An 18,916-nucleotide genomic window follows, 5' to 3' on the forward strand; every position below is an offset into this window, starting at 1 on the left:
AGAGTGCTGGGGAAGTGAAGTAAAAACATAGAAACAGAGTAGGTGCAACTGAAAAGGTGCTCAGGAAGCTTAATGGTCTGTGGGTGGATAAATCTCCTGGAACTGATGGAATGCACCCTCGGGTTCTGAAGGAAGTAGCTGGAGAGATTGCGGAGGCATTAACAATGATCTTTCAAGAATCGATAGATTCTGGCTTTGTATCAGGTGACTGGAAAATTGCAAATGTTACTTCACTATTTAAGAAGGGTGTGAGGCAGCAGAAAGGAAACTACAGACCTGTTAGCCTGACATCAGTGGTTGGGAAGTTGTTGGAATCGACTGTTAAGGATGAGATTACAGAGTACCTGGAGGCACATGACAAGATAGGCCAAAGCCAGCATGGTTTCCTGAAAGGAAAATCCTGCCTGTCTAACCTGTTGCAGTTTTTTGATGAAATTACAAGCAGGGTAGACAAAGGAGATGCAGTAGATATGGTGGACTTGGATTTTCAGAAGGCCTTTGACAAGGCCTTCTGTCTAAAAAGACAGAGTACATGGCGTTTAACTGCGATGAAGGTACTCTCAAGACCATAGAGAATGATACCATTGAGAAAGTCTTTGACTGCAAGTACCTCAGGTCAAGAATGATGAGTTTGGAGAAGGACATAAAGATACAGAAGGTGCTGGCGTGGAGGGCTATGAACGACATGAAGGAAATCTGGAAGTTGAACCTGACCAGAGGGCTTAAAAAGAGGATTTTCATAGCAATCATAGAGTCCATTGTCACGTACGGATGCGAGACGTGGACACTCACCAGGACGATGCGGAAGTCTCTAGATGCTTGCAATACACGAATGCTCTGGATGGCTCTTGTCGTCAGTTGGCAACGGCACATGACGAACGTCGAGCTCTATAACAACCTACCGATGCTCACCACTAAAATCCAGGCAAGAAGACTGCAACTAGCGGGGCACTGTCTACACCACCCCAAGCTACCTGCCAGCCTAGTCATCATATGGGAGCCCAAGCACGGGAGGATGAACCCTGGGAGCACTCCCAAGACTACGGTCAACACGCTCCTAGAAGACAGCGGTGTGGCTAACGTAGATGAACTGAACACACTGATGAGGGAGAGGGAGAAGTGGAGAGACCGTCATCGTGCCTGACGCTGGCCCCCTAGGCCTGAGTTGACGTAGTAGTAGTAGTAGTTGTTTGACAAAGTGCCGCACATGAGGCTGCTTAGCAAGGTAAGAGCCCATGGAATTACAGGGGAGTTACTAGCATGGGTGGAGCATTGGCTGACCAGCAGAAAACAGAGAGTGGGAATAAATGAATCCTATTCTGGCTGGCTGGCGGTTACCCGTGGAATTCCACAGGGGTCAGTGTTGGGACCATTGCTTTTTACAATGTATGTCAATGATGTGGACAATGGGATTAATAGATTTGTGGCTAAATTTGCCAATGATATGAAGATAGGTGGAGGAGCAGGTAGTATTGCAAAAACAGACAGCCTGCAGAGAGACTTAGATAGTTTAGGGGCACAGAAGTGACAAATGAAGTACAATGTTGGAAAGTGTTTGGTTATGCACTTTGGTGGAAGAAATAAACAGGCAGACTATTATTTAGATGGAGAGAGAATTCAAAATGCAGAGATGGAAAGGGATTTGGGAGTGGTGTAGGAAGCCCTGAAGGTTAACCTCTGGGTTGAGTCGATGGTGAAGAAGGCGAATGCAATGTTGGCATTCATTTTTAGAGGTATAGAATATAAGAGCAGGGATGTGATTTTGAGGCTTTATAAGGCACTCGTGAGACCACACTTGGAGTATTGTGTGCAGTCTTGAGCTCCTTATTTTAGAAAGGATATACCGACACTGGAGATGGTTCAGAGAAGATTCATGAGAATGATTCCAGGAATGAAAGAGTTACCGTATAAGGAATGTCTGGCAGCTCTTGGGGTTTATTTCCTGGAGTTCAGGAGAATGAGAGGAGACCTCATAGAAACATTTTGAATGTTAAAAGGCCTAAACAGATTACATATGGCAAAGTTTCCCATGGTAGGGTAGTCTAGGGCATGACTTCAGGATTGGAGGATGTCCACTTAGAACAGAGATACAGAGAAATTACTTTAGTCAGAGGGTGGTAAATCTGTGGAATTTGTTGCCATGAGCGGCTGTGGAGGCTAAGTCATTGGGTGCATTTAAGGCAGAGATATGTAGCTTCTTGATTAGCCAGGGTATCAAAGGGTATAGGGAGAAGGCAGGGGAGGGGGATGACTGGAAGAATTGGAGCAGCCCATGATTGAATGGCGGAGCATACTTGATTGACCAAATGGCCTACTTCTGCTCCTATACCTTATGATCTTATGATCTATGAACTTTCAAAGATTCAAAAAACTTTGTCATTCTAACCGTACATCAGCTCTGCAGGGCAGAATGAGACAGCGTTTCTCAGGAGCAGTGCAATCATAACATAACAAATGCAACACTAAATAATAAACATAACAATAAATAGTAAAACACAACAGCCACATGTCAGTTAAAATCAGTTATAAGTGTCCAGTGCAAGTTAAAAATGTCCAAAGCAGAGTCAGGTAGAGCAGCTACTTAGCAGTCTGACTGCCTGTTGAAGGAAGCTGTTTAGTAGCCTTGTGGTTTTAGTTCTGATGCTCCTGTAACATTTGCCTGATGGCAGAAGAACAAACAGTTCATGGAGAGGGTGTGAGGGGTCTTTAATGATGTACCATGTCTTCTAGAGGCATCGACTCTGAAAGAGGTCTTGGACAGAAGGTAGAGAGACCCCAATAACCTTCTCTGCTCCCCTAACCACCCTCTGCAAGGCTTCATTTAAAAGAGCAGTTGAAATAGCTTTATCAACGGAAACAGCAGAGACATAATTGAGTTACAGTCAGGAATGAAAGTGAGCATGAACAAAATTGCAGTGTCTAAACAGAAACTGGCCTATCTGGACAAATTGTGTTACCATTGTGGCAGGGGCTCACATATACCAGACCAATGCAGGTTTAAAGGCAAAACTGGCAGAAGTCGCAACAGACAAAAAATATGTTGGGCAGACAAAAATAAATGGACTGCTCAGGGAAGAGAAAAAGATAAAAAGTCAAATTGCAGTTTCAAAAAGAGCACAGATCCTGTTGGTGAAAAATCTGATAATGATGGAAATGGAAGAGGATGAACAAAATGCAATTTCTCAAGAAATTAGAAAATGCAAAGATACTCACAAGAAACTAGAAGGGTGAAAAAACGAAGAAGTTGAAAAGGAGAAGAAATGGAGAATGTGAGCGAGAAAGAGAAAAGCATGAAAGAAAAAAGAAACATGCGAGCATGATAAAGAGTGAGAATGAAGCAGGGACTGGGAAAGAAGCAAGGATTAAAGTAGATCTGGAGAGAAAAAGAGAAGAAAGGTGTCCAGACCTGTCAAAATCACTTCCTGCAGTCTCAGAGTTAACTCCTACAACCACCACAGAAGAGGCCCACAGCCACAAATCTCATCTGCCAAGCAGAGGGTCCTCTCTTTTCAAGAAATACGTTTTCCCATAAGTGTAAGAAATCCTCCACAGCGACTAAATCTTTAGGCCTGAATGGAACAATTTAAAATTTACTATGCCATGGATGTCTATATAGCAGTTGTATTAATCATAGTCATAGTCATACTTTATTGATCCCGGGGGAAACTGGTTTTCATTAGTTGCACCATAAATAATAAATAGTAATAAAACCATAAATAGTTAAATAGTAATATGTAAATTATGCCAGTAAATTATGAAATAAGTCCAGGACCAGCCTATTGGCTCAGGGTGTCTGACCCTCCAAGGCAGGAGTTGTTAAGTTTGATGGCCACAGGCAGGAATGACTTCCTATGACGCTCTGTGTTGCATCTTGGAGGAACGAGTCTCTGGCTGAATGTACTCCTGTGCCCACCCAGTACATTATGTAGTGGATGGGAGACATTGACCAAGATGGCATGCAACTTAGACAGCACCCTCTTTTCAGACACCACTGTGAGAGAGTCCAGTTCCATCCCCACAACATCACTGGCCTTACGAATGAGTTTGTTGATTCTGTTGGTGTCTGCTACCCTCAGCCTGCTGCCCCAGCACACAACAGCAAACATGATAGCACTGGCCACCACAGACTCGTAGAACATCCTCAGCATCGTCCGGCAGATGTTAAAGGACCTCAGTTTCCTCAGGAAATAGAGACGGCTCTGACCCTTCTTGTAGACAGCCTCAGTGTTCTTTCACCAGTCCAATTTATTGTCAATTCGTATCCCCAGGTATTTGTAATCCTCCACCATGTCCACACTGACTCCCTGGATGGAAACAGGGGTCACTGGTACCTTAGCTCTCCTCAGGTCTACCACCAGCTCCTTAGTCTTTTTCACATTAAGCTGCAGATAATTCTGCTCACACCATGTGACAAAGTTTCCTACCGTAGCCCTGTACTCAGCCTCCTCTCCCTTGCTGATGCATCCAACTATGGCAGAGTCATCCGAAAACTTCTGAAGATGACAAGACTCTGTGCAGTAGTTGAAGTCCGAGGTGAAAATGGTGAAGAGAAAGGGAGACAAGACAGTCCCCTGTGGAGCCCCAGTGCTGCTGATCACTCTGTCGGACACACAGTGTTTCAAGCACACATACTGCGGTCTGCCAGTCAGGTAATCAAGAATCCATGATACCAGAGAAGCATCCACCTGCATCGCTGTCAGCTTCTCCCCCAGCAGAGCAGGGCGGATGGTGTTGAACGCACTGGAGAAGTCAAAAAACATGACCCTCACAGTGCTCGCTGGCTTGTCCAGGTGGGCGTAGACATGGTTCAGCAGGTAGACGATGGCATCCTCAACACCTAAGGGGCTGGTAGGGGAACTGGAGGGGAACTAAGTGTGGCCTGACCATAGGCCGGAGCAGCTCCAGAACAAGTCTCTCCAGGATCTTCATGATGTGGGAGGTCAATGCCACCAGTCTGTAGTCATTGAGGCCGCTGGGGCGCGGTGTCTTCGGCACAGGGACGAGGCAGGACGTCTTCCACAGTACAGGAACCTTCCAGAGCCTCAGGCTCAGGTTGAATACATGGCGAAGTACTCCACATAGCTGAGGGGCACAGGCTTTGAGCACCCTGGTAATGACAGCATCCGGTCCTGCAGCCTTGCTTGGGTTGAGACGTTTCAGTTGTCTTCTCACCTGTTCAGCTGTGAAGCCCACCGTGGTGGTTTCGTGTGGGGGAGGGGTATAGTCATGACAGCAGGGTGAGGGACTGTGAGGAAGGGTAGGAGGGGAGAGTGGAATATGTGTTGGTTGGGGGCCGACAACAGATGGCTCATGTGGGGGATGGGCAGGGGCCACAATGTCAAATCTGTTAAAGAACAGGTTAAGTTCATTGGCCCTGTCCACACTGCCTTCAGCTCCTCTGTTGCTAGTTTGCCGGAACCCAGTGATGGCCCTCATCCCCCTCCAGACTTCTCTCATGTTGTTCTGCTGGAGTTTCCACTTAAACTTCCTCCTGTACCTGTCCTGATCCTGGTTTTCAGGTCCCTCTGTATTGCCCTCAGCTCCTCCCTATTTCCATCTCTAAACGCCCTCTTTTTAGCATTCAGGATGTCCTTAAAGTCCTTTGTCACCCATGGTTTGTTATTTGAATAACAAAGGACAGTGCTTGTCGGAACATTGCAGTCCACATAGAAGCTGATGTAATCAGTGATGCACTCTGTGAGCCCATCAATATCCTCTCCATGTGGCTCACAGAGTGCCTGCCAGTCTGTCACCTCAAAACAACCCTGGAGTGCCTCATAAGCCTCCTCCGACCATTTTCTCACTGTCCTCGAGGTTGCAGGTTTACTCTTCAATTATTATGTATACAAGTTGAGATGAATTTAATATTTCAGTAATACTGTAAATATATTGTTTGACGAAGCATTCTCTGTTTAAATAATTCATTATGGATTATATATAAAAGTACATAAATGGCATTTATGTACTTTTATATATAACCCATAATGAATTACCACACCACTTCATCATACATGCATGCCTCGCTTAAAGTGTTTCTTCCAATTAGTTTTTATGTTTTAGAGTTACAAAACGTAATAGTATTATCGAATGACTCTGTGACATTTCATCATAACATGTCTAATGACCTGTTACATTCATTTTTTATTTGTATATCTGATTATTGTTAATGATAACTTACTACTTAATTACTTACTAAGATTATAGATGGAGGTCATCCACATCCCAGCATGATAATCGTATCAGTCCTAAACTCTTTGTCCGTGTTTCACTGTACCTTGCACCTTGACCCATCTCATATTAATCCCTCTAGATTCCTTTGCCGTTTACCTACACTAGAGGGAATTAACAGTGGCCAAAAACCTACCTTTGGGATATGACAAAGTTAGCGCTCTGCATAAACTCATTTAGTCGCAGATGTTGAATCTGACTGTTTAATTAATATTTACTTTGCAGTTTTACAACTAGTTGTCTGTTAATTTCACGTAGTTCTTATATGCATGTGACTGTTCAGTAGGTTTCCTAGTGGTCACAGTATGAATATGCAGTTGTTCAGTGTGTTCCATCGTGATTACATTTGCATGATTCTGAGAAGTTCTAGAAGCTTCCCTTGGTATTGCAGTACTTTAATAGGAATTTTCTGATTAGCTGGCTTTTATCCGCAAATTTGACTGGAACTTTTACCTATGTAGCATAAAAAGAGCTGCTCCACGTTGGACACCATTTTTTGCCTTATGTCTTTTTGCTTCACTTAGTTAACCCTCTACCACTGTCTATTTTCCATCTCTCTTTGCTCTATTAACACTTAATAAAACTGTAGTGAAGCAAGAGGTTTTGTGCTTCTTTCCTGACTTCTGAAGGAACCTTGGATTAAAACATCAAAATCCAACAATTGGTGTAGTCAGAGAGCATGATTGTGAAGTTTTAAGGACTTGGAAGAATCACAGACAAAGTAGAAAATTTTCTGACTCGAAACTGAACGGAAGGTAAGAGCTTCCACCCTAATTCCAAATTGCCAGAGGAAAATTAGGTCTGGCTTCAATGCATCATCAGATAGAAGTAGGATTGAGGAAATTGCTACATTTCTATTTTGAAAGAACAGATTTGTAAAAATCAAGAGCAGCACTGAAATTAATATCAGGCTCGGCAGTACAAGCCAGTAGAGTATGGAAGAATTTTCAGTTGCAGGACAATCTTTTAAAATTTCGATCGCACACGACCTATTTCAGCACCTAGTGAAACTTCAGTTGTGTAATCCATTCAAGTGCAATCTATTAATTTGGTTGCTCGACAATCTTTTTAAACTTCGGCTGCAACCTATTAATACATTGAGATTGCAGACAAAATAATAAAAAGTACATACAAATTAGGATTGAATCAAAACAATGGTCAAAGTCCTGAAACCTACTAACAGCTCTTACTTGAATAAAACATCTTAGTTTGATAAAGTTAATGAAAAGTTCGAAGTAAATTAATTATCAAAGTACATATGTCACCATATACAAGCCTGAGATTCACTTTCTTGCAAGCATACTTAATAAATCCATAATAGAATAATAACCACAAAAGAATCAATGAAAGACCACACTAACTGAATGTTAGAGTGCTAAAGGTAACAAGCTGTTCAAATACAAAAAGAAATGAAAATCAATAAGCAATAAATATCGAGAACATGTGATGAAGAGTCTTTGAAAGTGAGTCTATAGGTTGTGGGAACAGTTCAGTGACGGGGGGGGGGCGGGGGGAGCGAAGTTGAGTGAATTTATCCGCTCTGGTTCACAGCCTGATGGTTGAGGGGTAACAAATGTTCCTGAACCTGATGGTATAAGTCCTGAGGCTCCTGTACCTTCTTCCTGATGGCTACAGCAAGAAGACAGCATGGTCTAGATGGTAAGTCAATGTTAAGTTTATTAATAAGACCTGCAATAAGATCTAGAGAATGCTCGAGGGAATGGAAAAACATGGAATTGTGATTTAGAAATAAGAATTCGTGATCAGTTTGATCAAATATGGGAGTGAATAAAAAAGTTAATGGGCCGAGTAAAGACTTCTAATCAATTGGAAAAGAAATGTGAAACTTACAATAAACTACAGAAAAACACTATGATATAGATACTAAAAAGTCTAAAGAACAAATCTGCATTAACTGATCACACAGAAAAACATTGAAGTGCATGGTATGGGGCTGAGAAGCAACTGAAACAATATGGAGAAACTAAGCAGGGACTTCAAGGGGGCAGTCCTGCTAATGACGCCTCCTCTGGCACTCTGCACTGGGAAACATGCTCTACATTGGACAGTCCCCCTAGGGCAACACCAATCTAAAGATTTACAGCGTACATTGGACAGTCTCCCGAAATAGCGACACCATCTGAACTTCAAGGAACTACAAGGTGGACATGACAAGGACTCTATGGCGACCCCTAGTGACTCAAGTGAGGATAACAGTGATGAAACAAAAAAATTGACAGCTCTGTCAAGAGCTTGCTCCAATAAGGCCAAGAAAGTAAAGACACGTAGCACTGAAGATGAAACCATTGCTAAGCAGTGTATCTTTGATAAAGGTACACCATTTACACTGTATGTCAACAAGAAACACATGAAGGCTGTCTTAACTCTTAAATATGAAGACCGATCGCATCTGTTGGTTATTACTCCTCCAAAGATCTGATTCTGTACACCGATGGCTACTCAGCAATAGAGAGAGGAATTTGAATGGCTGGATGGACTGTTGTTTCTGGACCCGAAGCACCAGCATCAGGAAGCATGGCTCCTGATACCTGTGTGAAACAGGCTAAAAGGTTTGATTGAAGCCTGTAAGTTCGCAGAAAGAAGATCAGCTAAAATCTACTTTGATTCCCATTATGCTTTTGGAGTTGTTCATAATTTTAAAAACTTCTGGAGACAAAGAGGATTTCTTATAGTGGTAGGATCCCCAATCAAGAATGGCCAACTGGTACACAAACTCATGGATGTCATACAATTGTCATCAATTGGTAAAAAAGCCACTCCAAAATGATTACAATGGAAAGCCATGGAAATGCATCACAGAGGAAATTGTAAAAAGGGTAGCACGGAAACAAATAAAATAAGTAAAAGAAGTAAAACAACTAAAAGAAGTAACAAGAACAAATGCAGTGAACCTGACAAAAGGAATTATGAAAACAAAGTTGAAATCTGTATCTCAGACGAACATACAAGATATTCAAGAGGTGCAAGCTCTAGCTGGCAAAAGTGGTTCTGGGTGGAGAATGGTGGGAGGTCAAACAGTGATGGAGTATGGAGATATGGTACTAGTCATAGACAGGTAGCTCCAACTACATTGCTTCCTTATCTGGCACAGCAGATACACTCCCTCGGACCCACTGGAGTGCAAAAGATTGACAGATTCCCCCAGTGGTGACAGAATCCAAAGTTCAGGGCACAAGTTCAAGAACTGATTCAAAGATGCATGACATGCCAGAAAACAAATGCAGAAGCAGGAGAGAAGCTGTGATAATTAAGTTCTCCTGCCCCACCTGACCATTGCTACACTTACAAGAGGACTACATTTCTTCACCAAACTGTCAAGGATACTCGGGCGTACTGGTAATAGTGGACAAGTTTTTAAGATGAGTAGAAGCTAATCTAGCAAGGAAAGCCACTGCCACATACACAGCAAAAGCAGTAATCAAGGGCTATATTCCTAACTGGGGTTATCACGTCACATCAACTCTGTGCAAGGAAGTGGGTTTGGAAGTGTTTGTCAGGAATTGCTGACTGATGAACATTGAATGGTCTTTTCATTGTCCACATCACCCAGAATCAGCAGAACAAGTCAAACAAATGAATGGAACCATCAAACAACAACTAAGTATCACGAGGAAGTCATACCACGGTTTATGGCTCTTCCTATGGTCTCATGTGACAGAGCAACTTCTGACGAGAAAACTAAACTAAGTCCATTTGAGCTGGAAACAGGGCATCCTGTGTCACTGCTGGGAGCCCTCAATCTTAGAGAGGCTGATATCATGGCAGGTAGTGTCGTTAACTGTTGTGTGAAATTAACCCAAGCTGTACAGTCTGCTCCTTGACAAATTTCTGCCACTTCAAATAATCCAACAGGAGGACACACCCTGATTCCTGGTGAGTGGGTCTTGATTAAGGAACTATATAAGGAACCACTAGGAGCTCAATGGGAAGGTCCTGATCAAGAGCTGTTAATTACCAACTCAGCAGAGAAGGCAGATGGTAAAAGTAAGTGGATACATACCAGCCATGGCAAGTGAGGTAAAGTACACACACAAAATGCTGGAGGAACTCAGCAGGTCAGGCATGATCCATAGGAATGAACAGTCAATGTTTCAGTTCAAGACACGACAAGGACAACAAGTGCCCTGGTAAGTGTGCTCGTAACCTCTTGACCCAGTGTCTACGCTGCTGAGATACAGTGAACATATCACCAACCAGTCAGAAGACTTCAAAGAAAGTCAACAGCTACTGGATGTTATGAAGTTTACTCTAATATTATTTGTTGATTATATTTTTGCCAATTTGTCTATTCTCAATGTCCCAATTGAGATGACTCATAATGCATACTTGTAAGAATCACCTGAATTTGCTGATGCTGTTAATGCCTCTAGCTGTTGGGTATGTCAATATATACCACACACTTCAAATATTCACCAATACTAGGCATTCCTGCAGATCCAGAATAAACAAGCATCCTCTTTACTAAACATTACTGATTTGGTTTCTCTTTTTTTTCCAGGAAAACCAGAATACGAAAAAAAACAACTGAGTAACTAGATTCCTGTCAGAGTGGAAGAGAGTGCTGGCTGACACAGAAAGCAGAATTGCTAAAAGTCATGATCACCAGCAGAAATGGAGGGATTGCTGATGGGGTAATCTATGCATCAAATTGTTTTACTTATTCCCCTGTCACTCTTTTATTCCTTCTGATTGAGCTGCAAATGTTCCTTTATCTTTTTCCTCTCACAAGGTCCAAACTCAGCTCATCCCTTTCCCATTTCAAATACTAAAAAAGTAAAACTTTTCTATTCAGAGTAGAAAGGAGAGGAAGAGGGAGAAGATAAAGTCATTTGATCTCATGGTATTGACCTCCAGCTCAGGGACTAACACAAGGCCCATTTTAGAAATTACAATAAAAAGACAAATTTGTCAAATCAATCCAGTGAAGAATTTGCAAATCTTGTCTGAAGTCCTATTATCAACGTCAAAGAGCATGAAGAAATCCAGCACCAATTCCACATAGGGCTGAATCCAAACCTTAGGACGTTCTTTATAATATGGAAGAGCTGCACAACCATGGTACTATCACATTGCAATAGTGAATTACCATGTCAAAAGAAGATTTTCATGCTGCTTGCAAGTCCACCCTGCTGCCACCACTGTTCTTAGAAATATCTAGTTCATCATATTGTTATAAATAGATCAACAAGACTATGAAAGTGACAGCAGGTACTCACAGGTAGATAGGGTAGTTAAGAAAGCTTATGGAGTGTTAGCTTTCATAAGTCGAGGGACAGAGTTTAAGAGTCGCGGGGTAATGATGCAGCTCTATAAAACTCTGGTTAGGCCACACTTGGAGTACTGTGTTCAGTTCTGGTCGCCTCACTATAGGAAGGATGTGGAAGCATTGGAAAGGGTACAGAGGAGATTTACCAGGATGCTGTCTGGTTTAGAGAGTATGCATTATGATCAGAGATTAAGGGAGCTAGGGCTTTTCTCTCTGGAGAGGAGGAGGATGAGAGGAGACATGATAGAGGTGTACAAGATATTAAAAGGAATAGATAGAGTAGACAGCCAGCGCCTCTTCCCCAGGGCACCACTACTCAATACAAGAGTACATGGCTTTAAGGTAAGGGGTGGGAAATTCAAGGGGGATATTAGAGGAAAGTTTTTTACTCAGAGAGTGGTTGGTGTGTGGAATGCACTACCTGAGTCAGTGGTGGAGGCAGATACACTGGGGAAATTTAAGAGACTACTAGACAGGTATATGGAGGAATTTAAGGTGGGGGGTTATATGGGAGGCAGGGTTTAACCATATAACCAGATAACAATTACAGCACAGAAACAGGCCATCTTGGCCCTTCTAGTCCATGCCGAACGCTTACTCTCACCTAGTCTCACCGACCTGCACTCAGCCCATAACCCTCCATCCCTTTCCTGTCCATATAGCTATCTAATTTTACTTAAAATGACAACATCGAACCTGCCTCAACCACTTCTGCTGGAAGCTCGTTCCACTAGGCTACCACTCTCTGAGTAAAGAAGTTCCCCTCATATTACCCCTAAACTTTTGCCCCCTAACTCTCAACTCATGTCCTCTTGTTTCAATCTCCCCTACTCTCAATGGAAAAAGCCTATCCACGTTAACTCTATCTATCCCCCTCATAATTTTAAATACCTCTGTCAAGTACCCCTCAACCTTCTACGTTCCAATGAATAAAGACCCATCTTGATCAACCTTTCTCTGTAATTTAGGTGCTGAAATCCAGGTAACATTCTGGTAAATCTTCTCTGTACTCTCTCTATTTTGTTGACATCTTTCCAATAATTCAGTGACCAGAACTGTACATAATACTCCAAAATTGGTCTTACCAGTGCCTTGTATAATTTTAACATTACATCCCAACTCCTATACTCAATGCTCTGATTTAGAAAGGCCAGCATACCAAAAGCTTTCTTCACCACCCTATCCACATGAGATTCCACCTTCAGGGAACTATGCACCATTATTCCTAGATCCCTCTGTTCTACTGCATTCTTCAATGCCCTACCATTTACCATGTATGTCCTATTTTGATTAGTCCTACCAAAATGTAGCTCCTCACATTTATCAGCATTAAACTCCATCTGCCATCTTTCAGCCCACTCTTCTAAGTGGCCTAAATCTCTCTGCAAGCTTTAAAAACCTACTTCATTATCCACAACTCCACCTATCTTAGTATCACCTGCATACTTACTAATCCAATTTACCACCCCATCATCCAGATCATTAATGTATATGACAAACAACATTGAACCCAGTACAGATCCCTGAGGCACACCACTAGTCACCAGCCTCCAATCTGACAAAGAATTATCCACCACTACTCTCTGGTGTCTGCCATCCAGCCACTGCTGAATCCATTTTACTACTTCAACATTAATACCTGACGATTGAACCTTCCTAACTAACCTTCCGTGTGGAATCTTGTCAAAGGCCTTTCTGAACTCCATATAGACAACATCCACCACTTTACCCTCGTCAACTTTCCTAGTAACCTCTTCAAAAAATTCAATAAGATTTGTCAAACATGACCTTACACGCACAAATCCATGTTGACTGTTCCTAATCAGACCCTGTCTATCCAGATAATTATATACACCATCTCTAAGAATACTTTCCATCTATTTACCCACCACTGACGTCAAACTCACAGGCCGATAATTGCTAGGTTTACTCTTAGAACCCTTTTTAAACAATGGAACAACATGAGCAATACGCCAATCCTCTGGCACCATCCCTATTTCTAATAACATTTGAAATATTTTTGTCAGAGACCTTGCTATTTCTACACCAACTTCCCTCAAGGTCCTAGGGAATATCTTGTCTGGACCCGGAGACTTATCCACTTTTACATTCCTTAAAAGTGCCAGTACTTCCTCTTCTTTAATCATCATAGTTTCCATAACTTCCCTACCTGTTTCCCTTACCTTACACAATTAAATATCCTTCTCCTTAGTGAATACCAAAGAAATTGTTCAAAATCTCCCCCATCTCTTTTGGTTCCACACATAGCTGTCCACTCTGATTCTCTAAGGGACCAATTTTATCCCTCACTATCCTTTTGCTATTAATATAACAGAAGAAACCCTTTGGATTTATTTTCAACTTACTTGCCAAAGCAATCTCGTATCTTTTTAGCTTTTCTAATTTCCTTAAGATTCTTTTTACATTCTTCATATTCCTCGAGCACCTCATTTACTCCATACTGCCTACATTTATTGTAGATATCTCTCTTTTTCTGAACCAAGTTTCCAATATCCCTTGAAAACCATGGCTCTCTCGAACTTCTATTCTCCAGGAATATTTAGTTGCCAATCACACCCCTCCTGCAACCATGTTTCACTAATAGCTACAACATCATACTTCTAGTTATCAATCCATGCTGTAAGCTCATCCACCTTTCTTACAATGCTCCTAGAATTAAAATAAATACATTTTAGAAATTTTCCACCTCTTACTCTCTGTTAACCACTAACGGTGCAAACAACTTTACTATTTTCTTTTTCTTCTTTCTCCCCTACATCTGTTCCTACACTCTGGTTCCCCTCCCCCCTTGTATCTAGTTTAAATCCACGGGACCCCCTCTAGCAAACCTACCTGCAAGAATATTTGTCCCCCTCCAGTTCAGACGTAAACCGTCCCGCCGGAACAGGTCCCAACTTCCCTGGAAAACTGCCCAATTATCTATAAATCTGAAGCCCTCCCTCCTGCATCATGTCTTCAGGCACGTGTTGATCTGCGCTATCTTGCTATTTCTAAGCCCGCCTGCATGTGGCACTGGTAGCAATCCTGAGATTGCTATCCTGGAGGTCCTATCCTTTAACTTGGCGCCTAACTCCTCATAACCTAATCTAATCTAATCTAACTCCCTAAACTCACTTTTCAGGACCTCCTCACTCTTCCTACCCACGTCATTGGTCCCTACATGGACCACGACATCCGGCTGCTCACCCTCCCTCTTGAGAATACCAAGAACTCGATCCGAGATATCGCGGACCTTGGCACCAGGGAGGCAACTGGCCATCTGGGATTCTCGATCTCTTCCACAAAACCTCTTATCTGTCCCCCTAACTATTGAATCCCCTATCACTACTACTCTCCTCTTTCCCCTCCTTCCCTTCTGAGCTGAGGGTCCCGTTTAAGGGTTGGCACAACATTGTGGGCCAAATGGCCTGTACTGTTCTGTACTGTTCTATGTTCTATGCAGCAGCTCTATAAAGAGCTGTGCCTTTTTTCTGCTAGAATCTTACCATTTTTGCTCCCAAGCCCAAAACTCTTCAGACTCTTTGCTGTTGCCCATGCGCTGAACAGAGTACACATCTGTAGCTCAGGCCAAGGAGCTGTTCAGGCCACGTTGCTCACACCCAGAACTCTGAGGTTACTCTCCAAGGCTATTTTTAATCTCAAATGGAGGTTAATAACTTTGCACCAGTCTGCTGCAGCCATTGAGGAAGTACCTCAAGGGAGCACAAGGAGAGACGAGGGTGCATATAGAATAGAGAGACTATGAGAATACAGAAAGGCGATTAATTCCACTTTGTCTAGTGATTGAATTTGGTTAAACGTACATGTTGTGGTCATTTTCATTTCTTGTGTAACTGAAAAAAAAAACTAATATGTTGTCAGTTGTTGAAGAAGTGCAAGGCATATTGGTACATTGGGTTGCCATTTCTGAGGTTACTTACTAAGGAATAATTTGAACTGAAGAGCTTGGACAGAAGAAGGGTGAATGCCTCACTACCTTACTACTTCTCTACTTGCTGTTGTACTTCCTACTCCTTCATTTCCATAGCCACCTCTCTCCCTGTAGCTTCACATTAAGTCATGTCAGGAGGAGTTAATTCCAGATTTTTAAGAGTTAGTGTTTGAATTGAAGTGATGTTTGAAACATAAGTAGAAGAGAGGATGGGACAAAATGAATGAATAGTAATTAGATGTCTACTTCGATTATCAAAGACAAATGGCAGCATGGTGCATTGCCTATGGTTGCACCTTAACATTGTGAAATAATAACCCCCCCCCCCATGAAAATAGCCAAGTTCATACAAACCAAGTTGTTCATAACCTACACCATTAGAAGATAGTCATTGTGAAAAATGTTATGTTCACTTTGCCTACTTGAAAGTGAGAGGTGAAATATGATATTGAGTGCTGTTTGCGTGCAGACAGATCAAATGACCTCCTTCATAAACTGATGACTGCACACTGCACATTGCAGCAGTTTGAAAGGAGCTTAACTTAACTTAACATAACTTAACAGAAACAATCACTTTGATCGCAATCACTCTGATTTGTGTATTTTGAATCTTATTGTAGCCAAGAAAACTTCCCCATAAGCTCTATTCTGGCTGGTAGCAGCTTGTCATGTTACGTGCAACAAATGCTGAGACTTAAAACACGTGTTGAAAAGTCAGTGTTGCCTTAATTTTGATGCTTTGATTGCTAGCATAAGCACAAAATCTCTTATAAAAGTCTTGTTAGATGTGTGGCAAGGAGAACAAAGAGTATTTTATGGCCATCTTGGGTCCCGTGTGTGTAAACTGCCATTTCTGTACCATTTCCAGGGAGTACTGGCTAATGTAGGTGCAGCTTCGAATTAAACATGCACCTTAAAAAGTGACCTAAAAAAAAATGCATTGATTTGATTGCATGTGTTATCAAAACCTGAAAATTATTTTTTTCATTAAACACAAGTTAAAACATACCACCTTTCAGCTATATATTTAATGTTCAATGATTATCATAATTGGCCAATTATAATTGCTGCATATTTATTAATGGATTAAACAGATTTGTAAAGGATATAATGTAAAGGATATCAAAAATTATTGTTTTGTATTTGGCAATATTTTAGTCACATTTCATATCTTGATATGCATATTCCCCAGTAACATTTACCTTAATCAGCTGCAAGTTAGAATAAATTAAAGAAAATAACTTGTTAAACTGAGCAGAAAACTGATGGATAATTACTTAAATAAAATAAAACCGTTTACTCATGTAACACATACACATATTATATTTTTCCCATGTATTTCTCCTGGATTTTCATTTTATTTCTACAGGATCTTCATTTTATTTCTAAGGTTTTTTTTATTGTTTAGATGCTACAATTAAACATTTCACACAATTCCATTCTGAAGGAAGCATTTGAAATCTCTTAAATCAAAACTGAGCAACCTACCATGAAACGTTGCCATGGGCTGTGTTGTCAAGGTGACAAAGCAGCTCTAAGGTCTGTGGGTTGCTTGATGAATCATCAGGAGATTCATGACTGCCTGATTCCAATTCCTTCGGCATTCGCCACACAGCAGCACACGTCAGGACTTTGCTGTCCGAAGCTAAGCACCAAAGGAAAAAAAAAATTGGCTGTCAAAAAATATTTTAATAAATGTGTTGAACATTTAACTCATTGTAATCTCAGGTGCAGCTAGCTTTACCATAATGAAACCTCATTATTTGATAATTTAACCAGCATAGTTACAAATATAAAAAATGTGTTTACAATGTAATTAATAATCTAAGTTGATCGATGTGAAAAATCCCTTTTTATAATCACTGTTTTTGCCAGTGTTTACTTTCCCAGTTCTGAATTGGACAATGTGCAACTAAAAAGCAGGGTTAAATATAATTAACCATTTTAATTAAATATTAACTATCATATTCCAATGATGAGGTAGAGAGAGAATAATACAGCAGATTTCATTTAGAAAACTGTAGGTATGTGCTGCAATCCAAAACAGCAGCTTCTGAGGCTACACAGATTTAATATTTTATGTGTTCTAGACACCCTCAGTGTTTTCAAAAGATCTTTGTGACAATCACTACATAGGTATCATAATCGAAGCTCTCATCAACACCATCATTTTATCTGAAGTTACTTATACAAGAACAGAATGATTCTATACTGGAGGTTACTTAATTGCAATTTTAATAACCTTGGTAAGAATCTTGAAAATTGGTATCTTGGAATCTAGCTAAGCATTTATTTTCATTAAAAACATTTGCAAACATTTAAAAAGAAAAGAATAAAACTTCCACTTCAAAGCCTTTCCGAAGTTCTTATTAATAAACTCTCTCGCACCCCCTCTTCAAAGTGCAAACTAAAAATGGGATGACAGTTCCCTAACCGAATCCAGGTACATTTTTTATGAATAGTTTTGATGGTCAGTGTCTGCAAGTTCTTGAACTGTGGGTGCAAAACCAATCCTTTCCTTACCTGAAGCGTGTACACATCCATTTCCTGTATGATACATAGCACAGGGAACTTGAAGTGTGATTAAAATGGAAGTCCTGGCTGAGGAGAATTCTCTCAAAATCAAGCAGTTGAATGCTAACTTTAGTGCTTGAATGTTTTAAAGACCTTGCTTGGATTTGAATTAAAAATTAATGAATCTGTCAGATAACCACCAGACAGAATGTGAATAGGGAACTGCTCTGTAACAGTTCAGAGGCATACCATCACAGAAAAAAAGAAAACGGGTTCAGTTTCTGATCTTTTACCTTCACTTTTCAAAACCTCATCTTGTGTATTCTTAAAGAACATTTTGACCAACAGGGAAGAAATAATTAGTGTCCTGATGATTAATACCATCATCAAAACACAGCTCAAAATCAACATTATTGGAAGCCTTGAGTTGGATCAATCCTTTTTTCCTCTGGTTTAATCATAGAAACATACAGTAACAGGTCCTTACAGCACAACTTGACCATGCACTCATAATGTTAATCCCATTTGACTGCATCAGGCCTGTTGTCCAAATGTCTTTTAAATACAACAGTATCTACTTCCATTATCTCTTTTGGCAACTTCTTCGAACTATTCATCAACTTCTGTGTAGAAAAACATACCCCTTGGATCTCCTTTAAATTAATCCCTTCTTACCATAAAACTGTGCCTTTTTGGATTAGACTCCCCTGCCCTTGGAAAAAGATTATGACTATATATCCTACCTGTGCTAACCATATTACAAGCCTCTAAAAGTTCAAAGCTCAGCCTCCTATGTTCCAGTGGAAATAAAGTCAGGCTACAATCTATCCTTATAACAACAACACTCTGTTCCAGACATACTGTTCAATTTCTAACTCAAGGAGAGTTAAAGCTACAAAGATTATATATTTTAAAGTGGTTTAAGTGTACATGTA

General features: G+C 41.0%; 1 protein-coding gene across 2 annotated transcripts in view; it reads right to left on the bottom strand.

The window, feature by feature from the left end:
- The window catches only part of eipr1 (EARP complex and GARP complex interacting protein 1), a 120,113-nt gene that overhangs the window by 38,754 nt on the left and 62,443 nt on the right, over positions 1-18,916 (bottom strand). For both annotated transcript variants that reach the window (XM_072251155.1, XM_072251156.1), the window contains one exon: positions 16,956-17,112. In XM_072251155.1, coding sequence (XP_072107256.1) covers positions 16,956-17,112 — 157 coding nt within the window. The remainder of the gene's footprint in view (positions 1-16,955; positions 17,113-18,916) is intronic.

The sequence above is a fragment of the Mobula birostris genome, chromosome 2, assembly GCF_030028105.1.
Source record: "Mobula birostris isolate sMobBir1 chromosome 2, sMobBir1.hap1, whole genome shotgun sequence".
Lineage (NCBI taxonomy): Eukaryota > Metazoa > Chordata > Chondrichthyes > Myliobatiformes > Myliobatidae > Mobula > Mobula birostris.